Source organism: Manis pentadactyla, chromosome 14, assembly GCF_030020395.1.
Source record: "Manis pentadactyla isolate mManPen7 chromosome 14, mManPen7.hap1, whole genome shotgun sequence".
Taxonomy (NCBI): Eukaryota; Metazoa; Chordata; class Mammalia; order Pholidota; family Manidae; genus Manis; species Manis pentadactyla.
Window position 1 is genome coordinate 30311646 of NC_080032.1, and position 25867 is coordinate 30337512.

A 25867-nucleotide genomic window follows, 5' to 3' on the forward strand; every position below is an offset into this window, starting at 1 on the left:
GGGACTGGAGATCAAGGGGTTTGTCCATGGTTCCTAGATGCTCAGGGACCCAAAGAGCAAGGGTGCTCTATGTAAGGCTGGAGGTACTGGAGGGAGGAAAATGAGGACAGTGCAAACGGAACAAAGACAGCACCAAATAGCTCTGTGCCATATAAGGAAGGAATGGACAGCTCTTCCTGGATTCCAGTCCTGTGACGTGCTGACAAACCCCGGATGTAGACCCCCTCCATCCGGAAGGAGGAGACCCCTGGTTGTCCATCACCCAACCATGAGCCAATAAAAATTCCTCACATACCCCTGGTGTGGCCCACTTCCCCCTCCCTTCCCTGTGCTTATAAAAAATCCCCGCCTGTCTGGCTGAGCGCGACTTCTCCGGCCTGTGTTTGTGCAGACTGGTGAACCTTGCCCGGTATTGTGCTCAAATAACCTGCCTGGCCTTTTGTTGCCTCTCATCGCCTGCTCATTTCGGTTAGAATTTATCTTACACTCTTGCCTGTTTAAAATTCTGGAGTACCACATAAGGTTTGCTTGAAAATGGATTCTGAGGCCAAGACAAGCCAAAATCTGAAAACTGCAGAGAGCCACAATGGCCACTTTCAACACAACGACCGTGGAATGAAGCTTCACTGTTGACTGAAGAGGACCAGCTAGATATTCTCAATCCACAGGCGAAATTCCTCCCTGCTCTTTACCAGCAGGAGAGATCATGAGTACTAAACAACAGGCTCAAACTAAAGGGCCATCTTGATGAAGCATAGTTAGAAGGAGACAAGAGGCTGGGAGGCTTCCCCAGGTCATGTGGAACTGTTTCCCTGATTGAACCACGAGTGATAAGATGGGTTTTCCTGGGCTTTCCCAACTACACAGGGATGGGTAGTTTAGAGATTGCTCTTTGGGGACCCAGCACATCTCTGTACAAATACAGGACCTTCCCGCCCACCCAGTGTAGAAGCTGAGCTGTCCGCAGGTGCCTGCACGGCTCTTACCTTCTGCAGCTCTTCCTGGACACTCTGGCTGTTGTCCTCAGAGAACAGATTTTCCTTCTGGTTCTCAGGCTCTGTCTTAGGCTCAGATTCCTGGTCCTCCCCTGAAGAAGTGTCCTTCTCATTCATTTGCGCCGCTAGCTCATACAACCTGTTTCTCAGTTTCTTGTCCGTGGTGACTGTGTGGGTCTCCGGCTGCAGAGCCTCATTAACGACATCATTCTCTGACAAGTCAGCCCACGCCTAAATGAAAGCAGAACCATAAGCTGAGGACTGCTCTGCTATGGTGGAGTTGCTCATTGTCCCCTGTAGCCCCTGAGGAAGGACCCCAGGGAAATAAAGCTCTCTTCCCTCATCTACTTTCTCTATAAAAGGGCTCACATTTTATTCTCTCAAACACATGCATCTGAACACTCTTCTAAGTGTTCAGGCAGGCGAGCATCTGTGCTCAGAAACGGATTTGGACTCATTCAGTTTTTCATTCACAAAATACTAACTGAGCGCCCACCAGGGCATCCCTGTGCTGGTGCTGGTGAGGCAGGCTGCACAAACCTGGCTCCAGCGCCCCCTGGCCCACGGCAGGAGACAGGAACCCACACTGTCAGGCTGGTGGTGCAGAGAGGGCTGGGAGGGAGGCTCCCACAGCCAGTAGGGCCCACGATGGGGTCACGGGAGCTTCTTTGTGGAAGTGAGGTTGAGCTGAGACTCAAAGTGTAGCAGTTACCCAGCTGAAAGAGGGAGGAGGAGCAGTATCCTGGGCAAAGGGCAAAGGTCCTTGCACTTATGTGAGGGTCGCAGGGTGGCAGTCCCTTGACAGAGACAGTTCTGGCTTGAGAATTGTCTCCAGCTTCCCCCTCCCATGTGGTGAGTATGCATCAAGCTCCATGAGTAGAGCCTGCCAGGCCTGGGAAACCCCAGGAGGACATGGAGAACGTTGCTCACTCTGTTCTCACTGATAGTGGGACAAATGTGTATGGAATTTTAACAAGGTGACCTTCACTGTACTGTTGAGGCCCATAGATCCAATTTTAGTTTTTGAGTTGTACTATTTATGAGGCTTGGTATTTCATGGCCTTTGTTCTTTCTTAAAGGGCTTCCAAAGAACAAAGAGAAAATTTACCTATTTTTACAATAAAATAAAACTCTTATTTTGTAATTACTATATGGTTTCATGGACCCTTTCATAAATATACATGATGGAAACTTTGTGATCTTATTTTTCCTATCTTTTGAAATATTTTGCTATTTTATCAGTCTGGGAATTGTCCTTCATTATTACTCATCAATTATTTCCGATTAGGCTAAAAGATTCTAAGATAATAGGACAGCGGAATTGCCTAGAAGGGTGATTCAATAGCGACATAAATCATCACCATTTTAGTCTATTTTCAGCTCAACACATACAGTTGACAATTCAAATTTTTTTCATAATTGCAAAGAGAAGAAACTGACAGAGAGTAACATTTCACAATTATTGGATGACTCAAAAGATGCATTCCAAGAGAGCAGCTCCCCAGACTCTAACAATAATAGTGAAGTTGACTGTATAATCTCAGACTAGGAGTCTCCATGTGACAGCATCGTAGGTGAATTTTCTTCAGCTCAAGATTCGATGAGTAAACAATGTATTTGTAAGGACCAAAGAAAATATATTTATTCAGTTAGTCACTCAGGAGAAAGGGCTTCACCACACATCTGCAACCAGAATCTGGACCATCCTGTTTTGCTAAAAAGATGTGAGATATCATTTCATTCCCTAAGATGTTTGTACATCATGTTTGCTTGATACAGTTTGTAACTGGACAAGTACTAAAGGCAGCTGTCTGTATTAAGGTGATTAGAAGGTAACAGGCAATATAGAAATGAAAAAAGAATCACTGGACTGATAAAGAAAAAGGGCCCATTGGAAATGACTGTTTTTAAGAGGCATTGTTACTCAGCAAATATCTCGCTCTTTTCTAGACTGTTCTCCACAGTTGGTTTACTTTAGAGGACATGCCCAACAGTTCTCATGTCAAGGGGAATTGATTGACAGACACTTGACCAAGGTTATTCTTCTGTTCAGGGGACACTGGTCACACTTGCTTTAAACTGTTTCCAGATTATTGTTTGTGTTTGCTTAGGCTGCTGTAGGGGTGGGGTGGGAGAGAGGATGGCCTTGTCTCAGAACGGTCCCTCTTTCCGCTCTATTATTGTCTTCTCTTCAAGTTTTCACAAAAAGCAAGGTTTTAGCCTAAAAAGATCTGCAAATCAATGGTGAAGACTGGGGATGGGACTGCAGGGTTTACCCCCTTTGGTCTGTGTACTGGAGGAAATTAAAATGCAATCTGAGTAGATTTGAAGTTTGCTTGGCACACGTCAGAGGTAGGCATACCTGTTGGATGCCTCACTGTCCACAGGGTGGGTGTGTCATACTACCCTCAACATGCACAGTCTTGCAAGCACCTGTCAGAGAGCATCCCCTTGAATTCAGAGCTGCACTCATGAACCAGGGCTAGGGAGGCAGCCATCTGCTCCTCTGCATACTCAAAACCTAATCCTGGACCAGCCTAGACCAGCAGGGGTCAGTGTCTGTTGACCCCTCATCGGCCTGGCTTGACTAGACTGTGCTTGGGTGTACTGTCCACAATAAGTGGTGCTGAGAAGCAACTTTCCAAGGGTATTCATCTGAAGTGGTTTAGGGTGGAGGAGCTGTGTTCTGCATTCTCCCCACGTGGACCCACGAGGTAAATTTCTTGGTTCTCAGCTCCAGGAGCAGCATCCTTTAAGGCATGCATTCACTGTTCTAATATGGCTTCCATGGCTCAGGACACTGCTCATGACATTCTTCTAGAAAACTCAGAGCCAAGTGTTTGAGATCTGCAGCCCATGAGGTCCCATTATGACCTCATTGCACCCATTTTGTGAACTAACATCATTCCTGGCTTCATTTTATTTTTCCTATCCTTATTTTTCCTTTGTCCCACTTATCGTTATATTTTCATTTTATTCTCTCCTGTTTGTATTTACATAAACCACTTTATATTCTTTCTGTAGCAAGGCATAAACATAAAATATTTACAGATTATTAGTTATAAAGAGTTGGTAGCTTCTCAATGTGGCAAGATTCTTAACACGTGTTTTAAGAATAATTGGGACCTAGAAGGCTAGACAGGGGGCAGATTTACTCCAAGGAAACAAGTTTCACTAATGAGTACAACAAAGAAAATGAAACATCAGAGAAACTAAAACAGCAGCCTTCTGCAATCCTGACATGTCAATCAACAAAACAAAAAGTAATTAGCAGGATCCGTTTAAAAATGGTGTCTGGGAAACATCTCTCAACAACCTCTCTAAATTTTTCCACCAAAATTGCATGGGAAGACACAGAAAAAAGTGAAAAACTACATACCTCAAAAAGTAATGGCCAAGAGCTTGTTGCCAGTAAATGGATGGGGAAAACTTACATTAAATACAGAGTCCTTCGGAATGGACTGAAAAAAAAAAACTCCATTCTCTCCCGCATCTAAGTAGGATAAGTGCTGACCACTCCCCTCTGCCCTGTATTCTGCCAATCTCAAGTCCTGGCCCAGGAAGTAAGATAAATGCTCACCACACAACAAAATGAACAAAAACTAACCAAACAAAAACCCCACACCTGAGCCTTCTATTGTGGGGTGGGCTGTCCAAGCATCCAAGCCCTACCCCCAACTCCCTTTAATTCCTCTTTGTTTATAGCCACGTAGAAAATGTATCTCCCCGCAAACATCCAGGTAGGCAGAGGGAAGACCTGGCGTGTGGCCATGAAATGTAAAGGTTGGGGTGGAGGCTGCAAAAGCCAGGCCGGGCTGCAGGGCTTTTATTGTTTCCATCCACCCACTCATTCACTGTATGCATTCAACAGGTGGCTAGGTTTGCCTAGAAACACAGAGGAAGACAATGAGAATGGGAAAAAACTCCTAATTTAAGCTAGCAGAGGGGAAATTGGAATATGCTGGATACTGGCAAACTAATGACGATGCAAGGACTAACAGGAAAAGTTAGCAAAGAACCTATGGGAAAATACCGCAGAGCAAAGGAAACAAAAGTGTGCTTGAAGACATCAGGTATATTCTACTAACAACCAGGACACACTGTCTGGTAATAGTTTTGCATATTCATCGGGGCATAATAATGCAGTGTCAGTGAAGAGGTGTAGAGTTATAAGGGATCAGTACCCAGACTAAAAGACTATGGATGAGACAAAAAAATTGCAGAGAGACTGAAAACACTGCAGCAGGATTAGAACCTGCATTTGAAGATTGTATCAGCAGAATTAATCTTGGGAAAACCAGTAAGTAATGTGGAGGACAAACTGGGAAGGTTTCCTAGAGGGTGGAGGAAAAGATCAATATGGGAAAACAGTAAGAGAAGGTCACAGACATGAAGACAGAGAACCGAGCTCACCATGAGAATTGTGGGTGGCCTGGAAGAGGTAATAATAACAATACAGAAGAAAACACTCCTGCGTTGGAAAGACACCTGAGTGTGTACATATCATGTGCAGCAGCATGAAATGAGTACACACTTGCCCTTGTGTAAACTGGCAAAATGTTGGCTCTTTAAAGATACAACATGTCAAGCAAACATGTAAAAGATGAGAAAATTTCACACATAAAGGAAAAGTCAGGCTGTTTTCAGGCCTCTCTTCAACACTAACTGCTGAGAGGCCATGAAATATCTTCTCAGAGCGCTGGAGGAACAGAGATGCAGACACAGAGACTTCACCCCATCTGTGGGCATCAGGGTTTGGGGTTTCAGAGGATGGGAGAGTGTGTTCACTGGCCTGTGAGGACGAGTTACATAGAGCTACATGTGAACTGAGATTTAGGCCGGGGATATGGCTGGAGACTGTGGGAGGGGACTTCTTGCTCTCAGTGGCTTTGTCTGGCAGTCACGGCTGGCGAGGTAAAAGGTCTAGAGTGGGGGGAATGGCAGACACATGCTGCTACGTCTTCTGGGTAACTCACCAGATTAAACACACAGAAAGGAAGAAAACTACAGAAGGATAAAGACAATAGTAAAAAGAGTGAGGAATCAGGGAAATGAAGACTACAGACATGGAGGCACTGTCTGTCCTGTTAATGCCCAGAACAATGTACACAGGTACATATGGCTTGTCCTCAACAAACAGAAGAATATATGTGTTTTTCCAACACATGTGGAACAGTCACAAAACTGGCCATGTATTCGGTCATACAGGAGATCCCAACAAATTCCCTGCAACGAAATCACATAAGTCGTATTTATTACCATAATACTAAAAACTAGCCAAGCAAGCAAAACCAAAAATACAACAAAGCAAAAACCTATAAATCCTTCTAATTATCTCATAATTTTCATTAAAATAAGACTTGCATTGGACATGATAATTAGAAAAGTTTGACAATGCTTACTACTCAGAGCCTATGGGATGCAAACAAAACTGCATTTGAGGGAAAATTTATTTTTCACATATGCATGTGTATATGAACCAGCTTTTCATTTTAATAATCTCAAGGGATTTTGCTTTTACATTAATAACTTCTTCTTTCTTGTTTTCTATTTCTGATATGTTTTCCATATATTCTAATATATATAATATTTCATATATAAAATTCACCTATGACTGTTAGTAGAGGAGACTTGGATAGCTTTATAGGTGAATTCTTCTAAACTTTCAGAAAATTATCGGTCATAGAAACATTCTAGAAAATAGTCAAAAATAGAGAATCCTTGACCCAATACCCAAACTGAACAAGATAGCATAAAAATGGAAGCCTGCACATAGAAACCAATTTTATAGAAAGGAATCATGATCCAATAAAACTTACAAAACAAATAAAAAGATGTTCCAGAATTAAGAAATCTATTAATGCAATGTACAACATTAACTGAAGAAAAATATGATCCTCTCAACAGATACCAGAAAGCAGTAGATAAAGCTTACATTCCTGATTTGAATTGTTTTGGAGGCTAGGAATAGATAGATATTTCTTTGTTTTGATAATGTCTACTACACTTACAGAAGGCATCATATTTAATGGCCAAACACTGGAATCAAGTGACTAAGGACAGAAGCAAGGCAAAGACAGGGTGCCAGGTGTCACTGCCAGGCCACAGCGTGGCACCGTTGTTGCCAGTGCAGAAATACAAGCAAGAGAAATGAGCATAGGTAATGGAAAGGAAAATAGGAAAATGTCCTAACTTGTAGACAATATGATTACCTACCCGGAATAGCTAAGAGAACCATCTGAAAATTAATTACTAATAAGATTAATAAGAGAACCTACTAGGTGCTGTTATAAAATATAAAATCAGTAGTGTTCTTTTTAACCACTGAAAACCCATTAGAACAAATAATAGATAAAAAAGGGATCTCATTCACAGCACCAACAAAATGTATGACATACTTAAAAGCTTTTTAACCAGAAAGGCATAAGAGCTTTGAAAAAAATCTGTAAAACTTTACTGAAAGTAAATAAATGGAGACAAGATGATACTGTTGATGGGAAGGCTCAATATTATAAAGACATAAATTACTCCCAAATAGAGAAACACATTTGGAGCAATCCAATCAAATGTAAAAAGTTTGCCACTTGAAGAGCAGATTGTAAAAATCATTTATATGAGTAGAGGATTGAGAAAAGTCAAGACATTTTTGTGAAATATCATCAACAGAAACAACAGTGAAGGGAAGACTATCAGATATCAAAATATGTTATAAAATTTTATAATTGAAATTGTATTTGTACAAGAATGGAACTTCTAGGTCAATGGAACAAAACAGAGTAAGAATCCAGATTCTTGGAAATAAAAGAAGGTTAATGTACATCAAGGGGAGCACCTGAAGCCAGCAGATAAAGGATGAATCATTTAATAATGATTTAGTGACAAATGTTTAACTTGAAAATAAGGTTAGATATTATTGCTTATCATCCAGAAAAATAAAGTACAGATGGACAAAAGGGCTAAATTTAAAATTAAAAACTGCAAAATATTAGCAAAAATTAGGAAAATATTCTTATAATCTTGGGGGAGTTTAAAGCCTTCTTATGGCACAAAATTAACAATGGAATAACTGATAAATTATTAGTAACAAAAATTTTCCTATGTAAAATATACTTAAGGCAGAAGTGATAGGCAAGAAGAGAATATTTTCAATGTGTAAACATCAAAGATCTAATACCTACAAGATAATTAGAAAAAAAATTCCTAAAAATCAGTAAGAAAAAGACAAATAGTCCAATAAAATAATAGAAGAAACATGTAAAATGTGCCTTTACCAGAGGAAAAAATGTAGATAGCTTTAAACATAGGAAAAATGCTCAACCTCAGTAGTAGGAAAATGTTGACTAAAAAGAAGTATTTTTTTTCTCCCATAAAGTTGGCAACAACTTAACAGACGGACAACCCTGGGTACTGTGGACGATACCAGAATGCACGTTTGGCAGCAGTGGCCTTGTAGCTGTGAGGCTCGGAGCCTAACTTGGCAAGTGCTCAATGGAATTTAAGACCCACATATGCTGAGTCTACAACTCTACTTGCAGTTGTATAGAGAGGTCTGCACAGTGACATGCTCTGCGGTGCCGTTTACAACACCCAGCACTGAAAAAGTCCTGAACACGGCACTATAGGAACTGTTGTGGCTCCTCCTGTCCACACAGCAGGTGGACTGGGGTTCGGAGCAGCCGCCCCAGCGTCACCAACATGGCTTGGAATTGTCCATGCACAGTGCCGAATGTAATGGGATGACTGACTTGTTTAAATTCTCTTTGGGCAACGCACCCTTACAGTTGCCCTGACAGAAGCTCCTGCGGGGGCCACGGCGACGCAGTCTTCTGCAGGAGCTGTATGTGGATGTGTGCTGATAACTCTGGCTCACCGTCAAGGGGAGAGGCTGATGGATGTGCAGAGCACAGGCCGATTCCTCTAACACATGGACACTTAAAGAGCCTATTTCTAAGTGTCCTATACCTAGTGATGTACATACAACTGTAGTCATTTCAGGTGATAAAAGGATTTAGGGCTGTGGTCAAGGGAGGGCTATATCTGTATGTCCTAAATTTTTAAAATTACATTCATTTATACGATTAAAAAATATGCAAACAGTTTAAAAAAACATGCATATAAATGCAGGGACCAGGGTTTTGAAATCTCCAGAAGTACCACACTTCTGCCACCTACGGGGAGGAGAGGATGCTGCCAGCAAGGCCCCTGCTCTCCTGCTGGCCCTGCCTTCTCCCCATTGATGCCTTGCAAAGAGTAACACCAGAAGACAATTTTCAAACCACCTCAAATGAATAAGAAGATTTGGGCACCTAGCTCTGGTGGAGACATAGCTTTTTTTGCCTGCAGGTGAGTCATGCAGACAACCCTCAAGAATATGCCTTGAGGCAAGTCATCAAAAGTGGCTGCAAAAAACTACACTTGAGCTAGATAATGAGTCACAGTTTGACAGAACCTTCTATCTCTGTGATCACAACAACCTCATGAGGCAGATTTGTACTGACCTTGTTTCAATGAGGAGAAAACAAGAGCTTGGGCTATGTAACAGACATTTTCTAGGCAATATTAGCAGGTTAAACAGGCCTGATGCCATGTTCTGTGGCCAGAGTCAGAGCTATCCTCCAGGGTCAGGGGTCAGTGTCTGGCTGGTACATTCCCAGAAGGTCACTGTAGATGCTGGCAACATCGGCCTGTATGGCCTGGACACACAGGAGTTGTTCACAGCCACGGGGAACAGTTTCCCTCTGCAGACCTGGGTCTGTCTGCTCCATTGGAGGGATTTCTCAGGCCCATTCACGCATGCCTGGCTAGAGTCAATGCCGTTCCTGGGCGGGGCCCCTCTCCACCAGCAGTAGGCTGTGGATGAGCACTCCAGTCCTGGGAGAACCCTGCGATGTGCCCCTCAGGGCTCCCAGACTGTCCCAGGTGGGAAGTGCCAGCTGCTGATAGCCCACTTTACCTGGCCATTCACTTCCGCATCTCTGGGGCCTCCTGGGACCTGCTCCCACATAAACTATACCAATGCTTGGCCTGGGGCCTGCTTTTGGCAGAACCCAAATCTGGAGTGCAGAGCAGGTAGCTGAGTACTACTGGGGATGGTGTGGTTTTTGCAGAGCCAGAAAGTCAGGTTGACAGGAGTGTGAGCATGACTACACACCTGCAGAGGCAGGGGCCACAGAACTAAGTCTTTTGCTAGACCCTGATAATGTCACAGTGGCACTAATGGAAGACCATTTAAGCTTTCCAGTTCAGAGAATGTTGCCATGGGCGAGCCACAGTGCACTCCACAAAGTCGGGCCTTCAAGCCAGTGATGCGCTTTGCCAGGAAGAGGGCAGGATTGGGTACCATGTGGTCCCAGGTGCACAGCTGGGAGTCGGTGGGTGTATTCAAACTAACCTGGTTGGAGGCCTAGGAACCACCGGAAAAGTGTAAGCAAAATGGTGTGAGTGCATGAGTATGCATGTGTGAGTGTACAGGTGCAGTTTTCTAAGGCAAGAGTCCATAGCTTTAATCACATTCTCGAGGAGGGGTCGTGATGTGGACCAAGGAGTCAGAGTATCAGTAAACCATGCCCTGAATTATCATATTAAGATAACATTTTACTGAGCACTCATGTATGTCTAGGACAGAGCTTAGTCCTTCATAAACACTGTCTTATTCTCTCATCACATCCATTATTCGAAGCTGTAATATTATCTCCATTTTACCGATGCAGAAACTGAGGCCTAGAGGGATGCCTTCCCAAGGCTGCACGGTGGGACAGGCACCCAGGCAGGCTGACTCTAGAGCCATACCCCCAGCCCTGAGCCAGTGGCCCTGGAATCTGGGCACAGCAGAATTGCCGGGTGCACCTGGCCCAGCAGAGATGGCCAGGCCTCATCTCCAGAGTTTCTGACTCAGCAGGTCTGGGTGGGGCCTGAGAATCTGCATCTGTAACAAGTTCCTGCTGCTGCTGCTGCTGGCTGGGGGTGGGGATGGGGTGGGAGAGTGGGGTGGGACACATAGAAACCCACTCTTCATAATCCCATCTCCAGAGGGTCAGACATGGAGCCCAGGGCATGGATGTGGGCCGCTGGGTCCCTCAGAATGTAGCAGCCAAACCCAGATGAGAATCTGGGTCTGTGGCTAACCCAGGACCTGCTAGACCAGCCGTTTGGAGAGCACATCCTGCCCAATGTGTGTGCCTGTAGCCCCCTGGTTTATTACCTGATGTGCATCCAGCTCCTGGGAAGGGGCGCTGGGGGAACATAATTCCTTGCTTGGCTCCTCCGAACCCACTTGGGCCCTTCTCCCCACCCTGGCCTGCTGGTCTGCTGCATGGGGCGCCTCGCCAGGGTCGCTGTTATCTGAGGTCTCCCTGCTGGCAGGCTGCGGGTTGAAGTTCACGTCCAGCTCTCCCTGTAGGCACATCTTCTCAGCTGCCAGGTCCCTAGGGGTCTTCCTCTGCCACCAGGACGGTCCAGCCTGGCCCCCCCCTTCCCGGGAAGACTCTGCTGAGGAGGTCTCTGAGTCAGAAAACATGGCCTCGGGGCTGGGGGAAAGGCCAGAGGGGGCAGAGGAGGCTGAGGGGCCCTGGGCTGAGCCCTGGGCCTGCCTGAGCCAGGGCTGGGGGTCCCTGGGCTGGCCTCGGGGCCGCGGGCACAGCACGGTTGAGGTCTCACTCCAGTCCAGGTCCTCCTCACTGTCAGAGCCCAACACATCGTAGGCAGATGCTGCGCTGGAGGCGGCCTCCAGGGCCTGAAATGTGCCGCTTTTGGGTGTGGCCAGCAGAACGCCACCCCTCAGGGCCAGCCAGTTCCCGTCGGGGCTCTGCAAAACCGGGGCCAAGTCTGTGGAAGGAGGGAGAAACCAGAGAGGGGCAGTTACCACCTCACAGCCGGCAGGGCCGCCACCCATCAGTTTCCAGGACTGCGCAAAGGGTCTAGGCAGCTGACCTATGAAGTCCCAGGGGGCACATGGGGTAGGGGTGGGGACACCCCCCCGATGTGGGGGGGCACGCCCGGTGGGGGAGAGCACACTGACGGGGAAGTCCCTGGGGTCTCTCAGATGGAAGGAGCTCCCTTGGGGCTGGTCACCTGGGTCTCCTGAGGATTGCCTCCTCCCACGCAGGGCCCCCTTGGGTGCAGAAGGGGGAGAAGAGGGAGCTGTTGGCAGCCCTGGTTCTGGCTCTCTGGCCTTCTGTCCTCTGGTTGGATGGGAGATGAGTCAGCCACTTGCACATCCTCTTACAGGTGAGCACACCTACCCTTGGCACCTTACAGATCTCACTCACATCCACACATGCACACACATACACATACTTATGCACACTGCAGACCCTACAGTAGTGAGCTGTGAGCTGGCACGTGGAAAACAAGCTATATATGCATGCATATGTGTGCACATGCCGATCTCCGTCCCCAGTTCCTGCTACTACTTGGTCTTCGACCCCAGTTCCTACTCAGACCTCCTAAATCTCTTGGAATTTCCTGGGTGGTAGGAGCATTTTTGTTCTAATGAAGCCACTCTGGGCCGGCCCACGGATGAAGGCTTGTCTCCAGAAAGACAGAGCTGTGATCAGCGACCCGAAACTCTCAGCCCCACCCCATGCTGCAGAGCGGAGAGGGGCTGGTTGATCACGCCCCCATAAATCCCCAAAGTACGGGGTTCAGAGCTTCTGGCTGGTGAACACATCCATGTGCCGGGAGGGTGGTGCGCTACAATCCGTGGGGCCACGCCCTGTGCACCTCTTCACCTGGCTGTCCGTCTGTGTCCTTTATCATGTCAGAAACCAGTAAATGTGTTTCCCTGACTTCTGTGGGCTCTTCTAGCAGGTTGTCAAACCTGAGGAGGGGTCATGGGAACCCTGACATATAGCTGGTCAGTCAAAAGTACAAGTGACCACATGGCATCTGAATTCCTGCAGGACTGAGCCCTTGACTGTGGGGCCTGTGCTCCTTCCAGAAAGGCACCTTGAACCAGATTGGGTGCATGACACACACCTGGTGCCGGAGAGTTGGTTGGTTGGGGAAAAACTCACACATCTGGCCAAAGGAGTGTTCTGTGTGAGCTCGGCATTCAAGTTTATCTTCAACTCAAGGAACCTGCCTCATTCTGGAATGATCACAGGGAGAGAGAGAGGTGGGCACTTCTGATCTCATTTTACGGGTGAGGGAACAAAAGTGAGTAGCAATTTGTCAAAGGCCACAGGACCGTGATGGGTCGGGTCTGAAGGAAGCACCTCTGACACCGAGGCAGCTCGTGGTTGAACTGCCGCAGGAGCCCAGGCCAGCGCTGGAGCACGTGGGCAGGCTGGAGCGGGCCTCAGGCTGGTGTCGTGGTCCGGAGTGGCCTGAACTGGGCTCAGTTCTTCCCAGAGCATCTGCGATGACTGGTGGCTGGGCTCTGAGGGTTTAATGTGAGTCAGGGGCAATACTTGCTTTGTCTTATTTTTGCTGAAGGCAAACAGGAAATATTTTCTGCCCATGTGGGAGGAAGGTTCCCCTTTAGTTGTGGGTTCCTGGCACCCCGGGGGCAGGGTGCTGGCCTCAGGCACACCAGTTGCCAGCAGAACTATTTTCCTTTATTAGGAACCTCTCAGGTCTACCTGGGGATGGGTGAAGAGTGCCCCAGGGCTCTGGCGGGGGTCGGGGGCAGGGCATTCCCTAACTTGCATGTGGACACGAGCTTCTGGGCTTGAGGTCTACAGGGGCACAGCTCTGCAGTGCTAGGACTGTGAATCAGGGTTTTCAACCCATTAGACGGTCACTGCCTCATGTGATGAGACCTAAGTGTTCAGGAGTCCACGAGGCTGTTCACGGGCACCACACCTGCCAGACCTCTTTCAGAGCCACAGCCTCGGGGAATTCAGATGTTGGGCGAACATATCTTCCACTCAGTGACCCAGTTCCACCCCAAATGCCTGACGACAGCCCAGGCTGGTGGGACACCGAGTTTCCTTTCTTCAGCGGGTGGAAGGGGGCTCTCTCTCCTCCAGGAGGACCCTGGGCCCCGGGGCTGGTTCAAGCACCGTCCTCCTGATGGCCCGTCCTCTCTCCTGCTGCTCCGCAGGGTTGGCTCCACCGCCTCCATGAGCCCTCAGCTCCTCTGCCTCCTCTTCCTAGAGGGTTTTCTTGCCTCCCTGGCCAGATGGGCCTCCTGCGTCCCTGAGTCCCCTGGAGTCACACCTCCCTGGCTCATTCCACGATCCAACTTGTGCTCAGGCTGAACAGGCCACAGCTGAGCCCTCCTCCCCTGAACTAGGCCCTGGGTCAGGATCTGAGTCGCCTGGTGAGCCTGCTGCACCCCAGGGCCACTTGTGCAGTGGGAAGAGCAGAGGCCATGGGGGAGAGCCTGAGTGGGAAGCCCACTCAGCCTCAGCCTTGGCTCTTGCATGCATGTGGGGGGCAGAGTCAAAGCCTCCCTGGGCTTCTGTGAGGACCACGTGTGGCAATGCTCCCAAAGTGCTGACCCCTGCCTGCGTGGAGCAGATGGCTTCTCAATAGTATTTTCCCCTCATGTGAAAATGCACCTGCTTTAGTGCACGGCAGAGAACGGGGACTCGGGGTTAAGGCAGATCCAGGGCTGAGCCCAGTTACTGAGATTCCTAGCCGGCCTTGGGCAGAGAGAGCCTCGGGGCCGCTTCCCGACTGCAGGTGGGGCCTGAGACCGGCTGTTGCTGTCGATGGGTGTATTGTTGCCAGCCCACACATGTAAAGCATGGATCCCTGAGGACCTCAGCTGTTTTTATCTTGTATCTGTTGAGTTGGATTACAATACTATTTCACATTTGACTATGGATCAGCCCCCCTACGTATGTACATGGAAAGCATGCAGAGCTCCGACAGTTACTATTTTCACTGATGGTAGGAGGGAGTCTAACTTCGATGTGTTTACCATGTACATGTTATGGCCTCTACTTGTGGTGGGAACAGTAGTCTTCTAGGGAAAAAGGTCTATTTCGTTGGCATTTTCCCAACGCTGCATCTCAAGACTGTCAGACAGGTGGTGTGGATGGCAGGCCCATCCGGGATTCTCCAGAAATGCTCAGTCTCTCAGTGAAGCTAAAAATGGCTGCTCAGTGGTGATTGTGGCATTCCCTGGAGTGCCCCACGTGCGGCGCGGGCCTCACTCCTTGGTGTACACTCTCTGGGCTTTGACAGCCTGCACATGCAATTCTTTGCCTGAGGCTCCTGGTGGTTCCCCGGACTGGCTGCCCATGGCAGGTGGAGCCACTGCCTCCTGAGGGCACCCTCAGCCAGCACAGGGGCAGGGGTTGGGCAGGTGAGCCGGCTGTGCTGGCTCTCAGAGTCTCCAGCAGGGATAAACCCAGTCACCTGCAGTGGTGCCCTGCTTGGTAACAAGGCATATATTGCCTGCCTCCCCTTCCCTGTGTTTCTGGGCTCACCTCCAAATAAACTACAGGTCCCCCAATCCTTATGTTAGAGTCTGAACACAGAGGCAGCCACGCCATGCAGACTCAGCCCCACCAGGCCATGCGTTTGCTCCAAGGCAAGAGGTATATCCACTGCGCCTTGGCAAGCCTGCCGTCAGCACCATCCTCAGAGACCTGACCCCATGTTGCTCTCAGGGGCACACCCTTGGCTTTTCTTCTTGGAGGCACTTGTAACTCTGTTCTCTGAGCTCCAAAAAGCTTTCATTTTAAGCACTTAAACTATATTACAGTTTATTTTCTTGGCTGTCTACTCCAACCCCCAACCCTGACTACAGGCTATGTCTTCTTCGCTGCTCAACCCCAGCCCCTGGCCAGTTCTGGAACCCATCCTGGACTCATAAAAATGACTCATTAATGCATTCAAGCCCTGAAGGCCCAACTGCAGCCTCTCCCAGGCCATGGAGAAGCCAAAGAGGGAAAGCCCTCAGTAATGCCACCCTGCCCGGCTTGGGGCTGACCATGCTGAACATGTCCTGCACTTGCCTCCAATGTCCACCCCTGATATGTGGGTTCAGCCCACTGTCGGCTCCTCTCTTCTACTGCTTACAATCCCGGTAACTGTGTTCCTCTGGGGAAGCTAGAAGTTGGCTAAATTTATCTCAGAAATGCACAGATGGTCCCTGAATACCAACCCTGTGAGAATCCTGGGCACCAGGCCAAGTCATCAGAGCAGCTTAAAGCTGTACCTGGGCTGCAATGTCACATTCTCTTGGTCCCTGGGAACATCCCTCTGGGACCCTCCATTCCCTCCTTTCCAAAGTTGCACCTTTCACATTGTGCAGACAACCATCAGCGAGCAACTCAAAGAGTAGGGACTGTCCGTGGTCTTTATCCCGGAGCCCTGAGCACATGCTGTGCATACAGAGATGCCCAGGCAAGGTCTATAAAGTGCAAATGTGTTTAGGGGAAATCCATTAACTGCCATAAATATGGTCAAGCCTGAAAACGGACCTGCTGTGGCTTACTCAGCCCACAGTGTGCCTGGGCTGACCCCATCCATGGACCTATAGGCTCAGGAACTATCCCTTGTCCTGAGACATAAGCAGAACTGTTGAAAATAGCCCTGAGGACATTGGCCTTCTAGATGCCCTCCGCCTCTGCTTCTCCTCTGTTCTCCATTCCTGCTCTGCTGAGACAGCCATGCCCTTGGGAATAATCTGCTTCCTGCTAAGCACTTCAGACATCCGTCAAGACTTCTGGGGTTGGTCTGAACATCTCAGCATGTCCTCAGAAAAACCAGCAGCTTTCTAAACAAGTGCTTTATGTTTTTCATTTTAAATCTTCATCTTGAGAGAGGCATGGAGTTTTTAGAAAAGCAAAGCATGAAGTCTTTCTTATGTGTCATGCTGTTGACTTGAGCTTTATGTTTATATACAACTGATAAATTACACACAGGTGCCTTATTTTATAGAAAGTTAGGTACAAAGTCATGTTTGAAAACCAAAATCCTTTACAGATTTATTTGGAATGCTCATAACTTGGCATGGGACTATTTTGTGAAATGGGATGTCTTTTAGAAGTTTTAATAACATCCTCTAAATGTATTGGTTTCTAAGTGTGAATTTTGAATTGCTGATTTTTTTTTTTTCATGGTGAGGAGACACCTGTTATCAGGCACTTGAAAAGCCTGATGACTGGAGCTGTAATATGTGGTTTTGGGGACCCCATTAGCTGTGGGATCCTGGACAAATCACTGTCACTCAAGGTTTCTATCTGCCACACAAGATGATGACAAGGCTTAGTAACTGAACACAACAGTGCCACCGATGGACCGTGCACCTTGTAAAGTGATTTTTAAAATGCAGTTATTGTTTATTAAAGACCTATTATATGACATTCTCATACAACCTGTGGAATCTAAAAGTCCCTTCTCTGTCGGAATTTTCAACCCCGATAAGAGAGAATGAAAGAAAGAAAGAATATGGGTGAATGAATTAGTATGGATATGCTGGGCAGCAGGGGAAAGAAAAAAATGCACTTAGAAGACAAACAAAAACCATATACATAAATAAGGAACATTTCATGTGCTCACAGAATCTCTGCAGTTTCTACTGATAGGTACTAAAAGGTTAATGTGGAATTGCTCTCTTTTGGAAAAATCTTAGAATGAGTGTTAAAAGATACTTAAAGTTTTCGATTCTTTGTGCTGTAATGCAGTGGGATTTGTTTATATGGCTGTTAGTTTACATCTTTTCCCTTATTATATAAAGTAGAAATGATAGAACAATAGCATGATCTTTAAAAGCACATTGCTCAGATGAATATTTTGCTAATTGTATTGTTTAGGAGAGGGCTGTAGATTTGATGTTAACGTGAGTTGAGAATCCTTCTAGTGTTTCTTCTTGTGAGGACAAACACCCTGGCTTCCAGCTTAAGTATGTGTATCTCGGTGTGGGAAGGACAGACCTGTGCTGGTGGCAAAGGAATCTTGAATAGGTCACCTGTCTCCTAGATGTAACTTCTAAGTCATATTTACCTGGATAGTCAGCCACGGAGCCCAGGAGACCTGGCTGGGATGAGCTCCTTTGTCCATGTGACCCTGCAGCTGACTTGGAGCTATGCAATCTCACACCTGCCCAGGAGCCCCATCACCCCACTGGTCTGGGAGGAAAACTCCCCCTGGAAGACACGGCTGCCTTTACGTACTGTGTGTGGGGCCAGAGGCTGCCTCAAATGGGCACAGGCCACCTCAGAAAGATGGGAGGAGGGGCCGAGCAGCCTCAGAATAGCGCCTCTGAAACTCACAGAACAACTGACGCTGCTCAAGACAGTAACTTGTCTCACCCAGCCTGTCCGCGAGCTTCCAGCCAGGCAGCGCCAGCTCCTCCCTCGGCTGCTGGCCCCGGCCCCTCAGCAGCCTCGATGCAGTCTCCACGGATGAGGTCTTCAGGGCATCTTCCCTGGTGAGTGAGAACGCAGACCTGGACCGCTGTGGAAAGAAGAGCACAGAGCTGAATGCACAAGGTCTGGGCCTGGAACTCCGCACAGCGTGTAGAAGGCATGTTGGAGGGACTGGCTTTCCTCATGTGGAGGCTTCAAAGCTGCAAGTCAGAAAGTGGTGCTGTTTGACAGGGCACATGGTTTCGTCTGTTTCATTCTAAGCAAGCCAGGCTACCAGAAAGCATCGGGGATGTACTGGAATCCCACAGAGCCCATTCCATCTACTCCTCCTCTGGCCAGTCTGCCGGCCAGTACTTCTCGGGGCTGACTGATGAGAGGGGCAGCAGCTTCTCCTCAAAGGCACCCCACCCTGAGAGTTTCAGCCACATACATAGAAAGCCATAGTGTGATGCAGATGGTACAGTGGATGAGTGAGCCATGAGTGGTCAGTCCACAGAACTACAACTATTTCAACGTATCTCCATTGGTGCCCGAGTCAAAAGGGAAAATAAACTCCAACCTAAGAAGTGGTAAAAATAAGATTTCAGATAGCAGGCAGGAAACATTCAAATTATATTTTAAAATATATTTTATATATTTATATATTACTATGAAGTATTTTGTATTGTAACAAATGTATAGAGAGAATTTCATCAAGCAGAAAGAGACCAATTTTTCCTCTGTCATTTCATAAAAGAATTATCTCCTATTTATTTTGCTCTTTTTATATTGATAAACTGAGGTGGGGGGGCATTGCAAAGCCCCTGAAAGCACCTATGACCAGAGTGTGAAACTGTCTCTAACTGGCCCACCCCACACCAGCAGCCCCATGGCCTCCTCACCCAGGAGAAACGTGCTCATCTTGGAAGCTTTGGACTTTCCCAGCACAGATGCTAAGAACAGGAGATGAAAGGAGAGCGCCTGGAGGGCTGTTGGCAGGGCCCTGGGCTGGTGGGCTGGGCTCGGGTCAGCTGTACCTGTGCTGCAGCACCTGGGCCCGGGACTCATTTCTCCAGAGGTGTGGATGCTGATCTTGCCGGCACAGTGCACAGGAAGTGGGAGCTTTACAAAGGCACTGGAGAGAAATAGTGCAGACCCATGCCGGGATGTCTGGTGACAGAACAGAGCTGCAGGGATGGGGTCTGGGAGAGCACAGCGCAGTCCGTGGCCTTAGCCAAAGCGTGGGGAAACCAGTGTGAGAAAAGACACAGAGGGAGTTGCGGACCATGGTCCTGCGTCCCCATGGTCACCGGCTAGGACCCAGGAGCCCCGAGATACAAGGCATCTGGCACACTGGTTTTGGAGATGGTGGTGCATGCCCCCCAGTTCTGGTTCAGACAGAGTCATAGGAAACTTCGGCTTCCCCACAGGAGGAAGATGGGTTTGCAGAATAAATATGGAACTCTAAGCTGTGTACCCAGGGTGGCAACTTGCCCCCATCCTTGTGAATACAGATGACAGCATGGTGGGCCACTAGACCTGCCTTTCATGCAGCAGTCACAGGTTAGGCCCCAGGGAGATGAGCTCTCCCGCCTTATCAGTTCAGTAAGATTCTGTGTGCTTCTGCCGGGCAGGAGTCCTGGGCTTCCTCCAGGCTAACTTGTTCCTCACTGCATGCTGTCACAAACATCTGTTTTTTGCCTAATGTCCCATTAGAACGAGAGCAACTGAGGGCACTGAATGGCCTGTAAACAGTGACATCCTCAGCCCTGGCCCAGCAACTGGTACAGAAGAGAAACAGTGGGTGTGTGCTGTGGGGTCGATGATTTGGGGTGGGCTGCAGGATGGGTTTTCAGAAGTGCCTGTTTTCTCCTACTAATTTTCTGGATAAAATTGTGGGGCAAGAAGGAAGAAGAGTCCAGTGTCATCCTCATGCACATCGTGGAGGACAAGGTCTAACTTGGAGGAGGGCTATGCCCACACGTGCAGCAAGTGGCCTCCGCCACACACAATTCCTTCATCCCCAGGGCACAGCAAGCACCAGCCAGACCCTCACATCCTATTAGTTTTGATGCTTGACAACAACCACAGTCCTCCCGGGGCTGGGTATTCAGGGAGCTGTCTGTGATTTTGCTAAATCCTTGACAATGATGAGCAGCTGTCAGGACAGAGATCAAGGCTGGTGACCAACTGGCAAGTGAAATTATTAAAAACGCAGGGGAAGATCCTTCTCTGGAAAAGTCATGCATATTCAGGGAGCATACTGTAACGTTTCTTCCCTGTGGACTTTCCATATTCTGTCACAGCTGTCCTACAGTTTGCTGACTCTCCCACAGATGGTGAGCTCCTTGAAGGTGGAGATGGCCCTTGGGTAGGATCTTTGGTCACAGGTTTGTGACTGAATTTACAGGATGTAAGACGAGGTCTGGCCCTTAAGGAGCTGACAGCCTATTACCCCACGGAGTATTACTACAGCCTCGGTGAGCTATTGTGTACGTCCTAGGCTTCTTTCTCATGTCTCCAAGCTCCTTACTGTACATCACAGTCTTCAAAAAGGGGGAAATAATATCTGTTTCATTTTGCAGTGGCTCAAATGGCTGCAGTGGCTTGTGTGTGTACATGTTTGTCTGCAGGAGGTGGCTGGGGTCCATTTCTATGGGACAAACATGCTCCCCGCCTACAGAAGCCATAACCAAGAAAAGTCCCTCTTTGGTCCCAACAGCAAAGATGGGATCTGTGTTCCTGAGTTAGGTGTACCAGGACTACAACCTATTTCAGGCAAGCCATTGTTTTACACTAGAAAACACTATACCCTGACAATCACAAAATGCCCCAAAGGGCCACCCCCAGCAGGCCTCAGGTCTAGGCTGGCCCAGTATGCAGGGTGGAAACATGGGTCAACCTGACCTGATGGGCACCAATTGGTTGTGATGAACACATAGCCCAGCAGGTGGCGCCACCACAAGGCTTTTTTATTACCGGGTTCAACCTGTGGATCTAGGAGGTGATGGGACCTAAGTGATCTGTTTGCTCATTCCTGTGGCTGGGCCCTCTGCGCCTGCTCTTCGTTCCCACCCACGGCCTCTGATTTTTTCTATTCCCTTCCTCTTACCCTCCCAGGGTCCACGGAAGAAGTAGTGCTGGTGACACCAGGGAGGGATCCTGGGTGCAGGGTCTGCACCTTGCGGGGAGAGGGTGTCCTGGGTACAGGGTTTGTACTGTGCAGGGAGGGCTGGTGGGTTGGTGAGGTCCATGGTTCTAGGGATGTTAGCATGCCAGCAAACCTTTGCAAAGATGACTTGAGGTTTTGACCTTTAAACAGGCCACCTGTGGCTCTTCAGGCGCTAACTAGCACTGTGGGAGGTGGTGGATCAACACCAGATGCTCCTTTGCCACATGGGATCTTGGGGGAACTTGAGCTGTGCTAAGCCGGTTTCCTTGCCCATAGGGGTCAGTGTTGTGCCTGCCACATGTAGATCACAGTCAGAATAAGAGCATATTGCCAGGGCAATATGACCACTCCATTGCTTGACCTGATCGAGTGCGCAGGAGTAAACCGAGGCAGCACTGAATAGCACACAAGAGGTGGGGGCAGAGGCAGGAGTTGAGCCCTGGTCTTCTGGCTCCAAGCTGCTTTCCTCCGTGCCCCTTGGGCTGTGCCAGAGCCTTTGCTGAGTCAGGGACAATGCACTTCTGGCCAACCTGCTCCAGCCGAGCAGGACTTGCCCTCTGAGCCAGCTGGCTCTGAAGCTCTGGGTGAAACACGCAGCACAACCACCAGTGACCTTCATTACACGCTCTTTGCAGTCACTGTGTCCCCGTATGTCTTTCCTGTACCTCTTGGAATGGTACACCATTGCTGTGACTGCTATCATGACCCTTGCCACCAGAGGGGCAGGCTCCCCGAGGCCCTGATCATGCCTTCAAAGCAGTCCTTGCTCTCAAGGAGCCTACACTATAAATTGGGGGGCAGAAGTTTTTAGTCAAGGGTTTGGGGCAAAGGGATCAATAACAGGGTGCATACGAGTAACAACTGAGACATAACTTTGCTTTGAATTGTTAGGGTCAGGCAATGGCTATTAAATTCAATCTAGTAGTTATAACAATAATGAAGAATACTTTAGGTCTATAAGATAGTCATTCAAAGGAGGGAGAAAATATGAGGGAGGAAATGAAAGAAACACAAAGAGAAAAGGCTGAGGAAAACGGAAAGCCACAGAGACAGAGTCAGGCAGAGACGTATCTTAGCTACCGGGCGCATTGTAAGTGCCCAGCCCCTGCTGTCACCATCAGCAACAGCATTGCCAAGTCATTGCAGAGATGACCTTGTATATACACACACGCCCAAGGAGAAGGGCCTTAAATGAATTATAACCCTGTACCAGTCCATATACACACGCCCAAGGAGACAGGCCTTAAACAGATCATAACCCTGCACCAGTGCGTCATAGGGTATCATATCTCGAGGTTGTGAAAGGTGGATTGCAGAGAGCCACATAACCACAGATGAAATTAAAGAGAACACACACTGAACTTTCTCCTAAGAAAATAGATGAGAAATCCTGTCTGACTGGGAATGGATGAAGTCTGGGTGTTGCAGTTAAGCCCAGGTAGTGGGGGTTGCTGTGCTGGAAATTCTGCACGGATATCCCCTGAGGTCACTGGAAAACTGAGGAAAAAGGAGGGAGCATGTGAGGAGGCCACAGGTTTGGGAGCCCCTGGTCTGGTGGTCAGGGAGCCCTCCTCAAGTTAGAAAGAGGCTATCCTGCAATGTAACCTGCAGCCTGCTGGCATCTCCTGGGAGGTTTTGGTCAGTATACAGATGCCGTCCCCAGAACTGGGAGTCAGAACTTCTGGGGGCAGGTTTGCATGGTGATGCAGAAAGACATCCAGGATGAGAAGCCCCCCCAGAGCCCAGGCTTGGCCTGCTGGCTCTTGTTCCAGCTCTGGCCAGGGTCCAGGTGCATTTCTGCTTGTATGCCCTCTGCTCACCCCTTCTTCACCCGAGCTCCTAGACCAGGGCTGTGCAACAAAACTGAGCTGATGGACATGTTCTGTATCTGCTCCTAGAGCAGCCACCAGCCGGGGATATTGAACACCCACAGGCCACCAATGTGACCGAAGACCTGGATTTTAAATTGAAATTAAGTGCAAACAGTCAGTGTCTGGTGGCCATTGTGTTGGATGGTGCAGCCCTAGAACCTCTGAGCAGAAGAGACTGTGGAGATCAGAGGCCACTGCCTCATTTTACAGAGGATGAAGATACAGCAGGGGCTTTGGAGCGGGAGAAGGGTGTTTGACTCCTGGCTCCACCAACCACTAGTTGTGGGGCCTTGGGGCCTTCAGCAAGTCATGTCAAAGCTTTGGCTTCAGTTTCCTCATCTATAAAATAGGTCTGATAACACTTGAATCCCCACCTTGTTGGGAGGAGTGAGAGAAATGACATGACGGGCAAGCACAAGCTCCCTTCCCAGCGGTCCGTCCCTGGGCTCAGCAGCAGCTCGCACGGTGCCATCACGCTGCACACCCAGGGGGCACCTCTCACACTGTATCCAAAGAGGGGCTCCTGAGGTGGGCAACGTGGTGGCCTCAGCCATGGGCAGCCTCTCAGGCCCTAACTCCTGGGGGTGAGCCCAGCACCGCTCCTCCACCACAGGGCCGAGTGCAGGCCAGGCGCAGGGACAAGCATCGGCTGAGCCCACAGGTGGGCAGTGTGCCCAGTCACTCTGCGTGGTGTGTTTGAGAAGCTGACCTTGTCCACTGGGGTGTCTGAAAGGCCCAGGCTGGCCCGCAATGGTGTCATAGCCAGTACCACTTGGGGCTGAGACCTGGGCATTACATCAAGGGGAGTCTTCAGGCAATAGAGGGGGTGCAGGACAGAGACAAGGATGAAGGGAGGAGGGGGACCACCATGAGAGGAGGCAGGTCAGGGCCACAGGGGTCCAGCCGTGTCCCGAGAGCCCCCTCGGAGTCTGTGGCTCCTCTTCCTGGGCCGGTCAGTGTGGCATCTGAGGGCTACCTCAGTTTCTCCTATCAGTCTGTTAATATGGTTGGAACCAGACGGGGATGCCTTCAGACAGGGGAGGTGTGCCAGTCTCTTTGTCCCCAGAACAGCTGGAACTTGGTGTAAGCCTTTCTGAGCAGCCAGCTTCTCAGGAATCAACGGATTCTTATTGCTGACCGTGAGGTAAGGCACACACTCTACTTCCAGATGCTTTTTAAAAGCTCTAATCACAGCACTTATCTTTAAACCAAACTGGGAGCTAAAAATGGTCATTTATGAGGGTGTGGATCCTGGTGTTTTGCTGGGAATTTACTACATTCTCCTTTCTTCACAGGTGTCCTGGGAGGCAGACGGGAGGGTTCAGATCCAGGTCATCACTAAATCTCCACAAATCAACACATTCTGCCATCAGCTGTATCTGCGGGGCATCCACCACATGCCCAGTGCTGAGCTGGCCCAAGGCCAGAACACATGACCACTGACAATTGGGGGCTAGATAATACTGTTTGGCCAAAGGGACAAACTGTGTCAGGGACCCAGTTGGTTGCTGGATTTCTCTTTATTTCCAGATTCAGGCTGCTTTGTTCAGGTGTCCTGTGAGTACAAGTGTGGAGGGAGAAATTCATGTCTTCCTGACTGATACTGTAGACAAACATATGCTCTTTATGTGTCGCAAATCATGGCATGAGAGAACTCACAGGGAGATGACAGGAGGGGCCCTCCTTGACTAAACGTCCCAGTTAAGAATGAGGCTATAGTTTTAGGAGCCTGCCGCTCTCGTCCCTTCTGTAAGGTGCCAGCTCCCTGGCAGGCCACTTGGGTACTTGCCCAGGGGGTGTATCAATGTCCTTTATGGGGGCTTCTCAAACTCTGACCTTAAAGTTCTCTCTGACACACCCCCACAAAGGCTGGCAAAGGAGGACATTGCTTGTAAAGTCTTGCACATCAGAGATTCAGAAGATCCTGAAGAATCAAGAGAGGGACTCCCACTGGGCCTTATTCTATATCAGAATCTAGGACTAAATCATATTCTGTTATTTTCATTAGGAAAAAACTAAGAAGTGCATCAGCTCTGCCTACACTGGTGTTGAAGCCGAAGTGATGATCCTGTCGTGCAGGAGGCAGGCTTTTGGCAAGACAGATTTTCTGATGAGAAAATAAAACCCAGAGAGGTCCTGTTGTAGCAAACCAAACAGGAACCGAGTGACTCTAGGCACACCCCCAACGTTGCCCTCGGTGACGGCAGCCCCCATCCAGGCCTGGGTCCTGGTGGGCCAGCTCTTCCCAGCCGGCCCAGAGCCTGTGGAGGCATCGTGGCTGCCCACTTCCGGCTGGTGCCGGGCTGAGGACCCTGGATGAAGTGCTGGCCCATCCTGCTCTGTCCACCAGACTTGGCAGCCATGTGCGCTGTGCTAGAGCCCCCAGCCACGTCCCCTGTGACACATGGCGTCTCTGGTCTCTGTGAGGTGGCAGTGGTACCATCCAGGGGTAACTGTGTGCATGACAAGGAGACCAGAGGGCATCTGGTAGGAAAGCAGGCATTTCGTATCTGAGAACATGAAGCAGGAGACAGCAGAGTGCTGGAAATGCTCAGAGCCAGGAGACCTGGGTTCTAGTCC

General features: G+C 48.8%; 1 protein-coding gene across 9 annotated transcripts in view; it reads right to left on the reverse strand.

The window, feature by feature from the left end:
* The window catches only part of MYRIP (myosin VIIA and Rab interacting protein), a 220558-nt gene that overhangs the window by 42379 nt on the left and 152312 nt on the right, over window positions 1-25867 (reverse strand). For all 9 annotated transcript variants that reach the window (XR_005032056.2, XM_036921708.2, XM_036921705.2 and 6 more), the window contains 3 exons: window positions 18209-18353; window positions 11197-11819; window positions 987-1226 (listed from right to left, as the gene is read on the reverse strand). Coding sequence is in view for 8 of the 9 variants with exons in the window: in XM_036921708.2 (XP_036777603.2) it covers window positions 987-1226; window positions 11197-11819; window positions 18209-18353 (1008 nt within the window). In the remaining variant the exon portion in view is untranslated. The remainder of the gene's footprint in view (window positions 1-986; window positions 1227-11196; window positions 11820-18208; window positions 18354-25867) is intronic.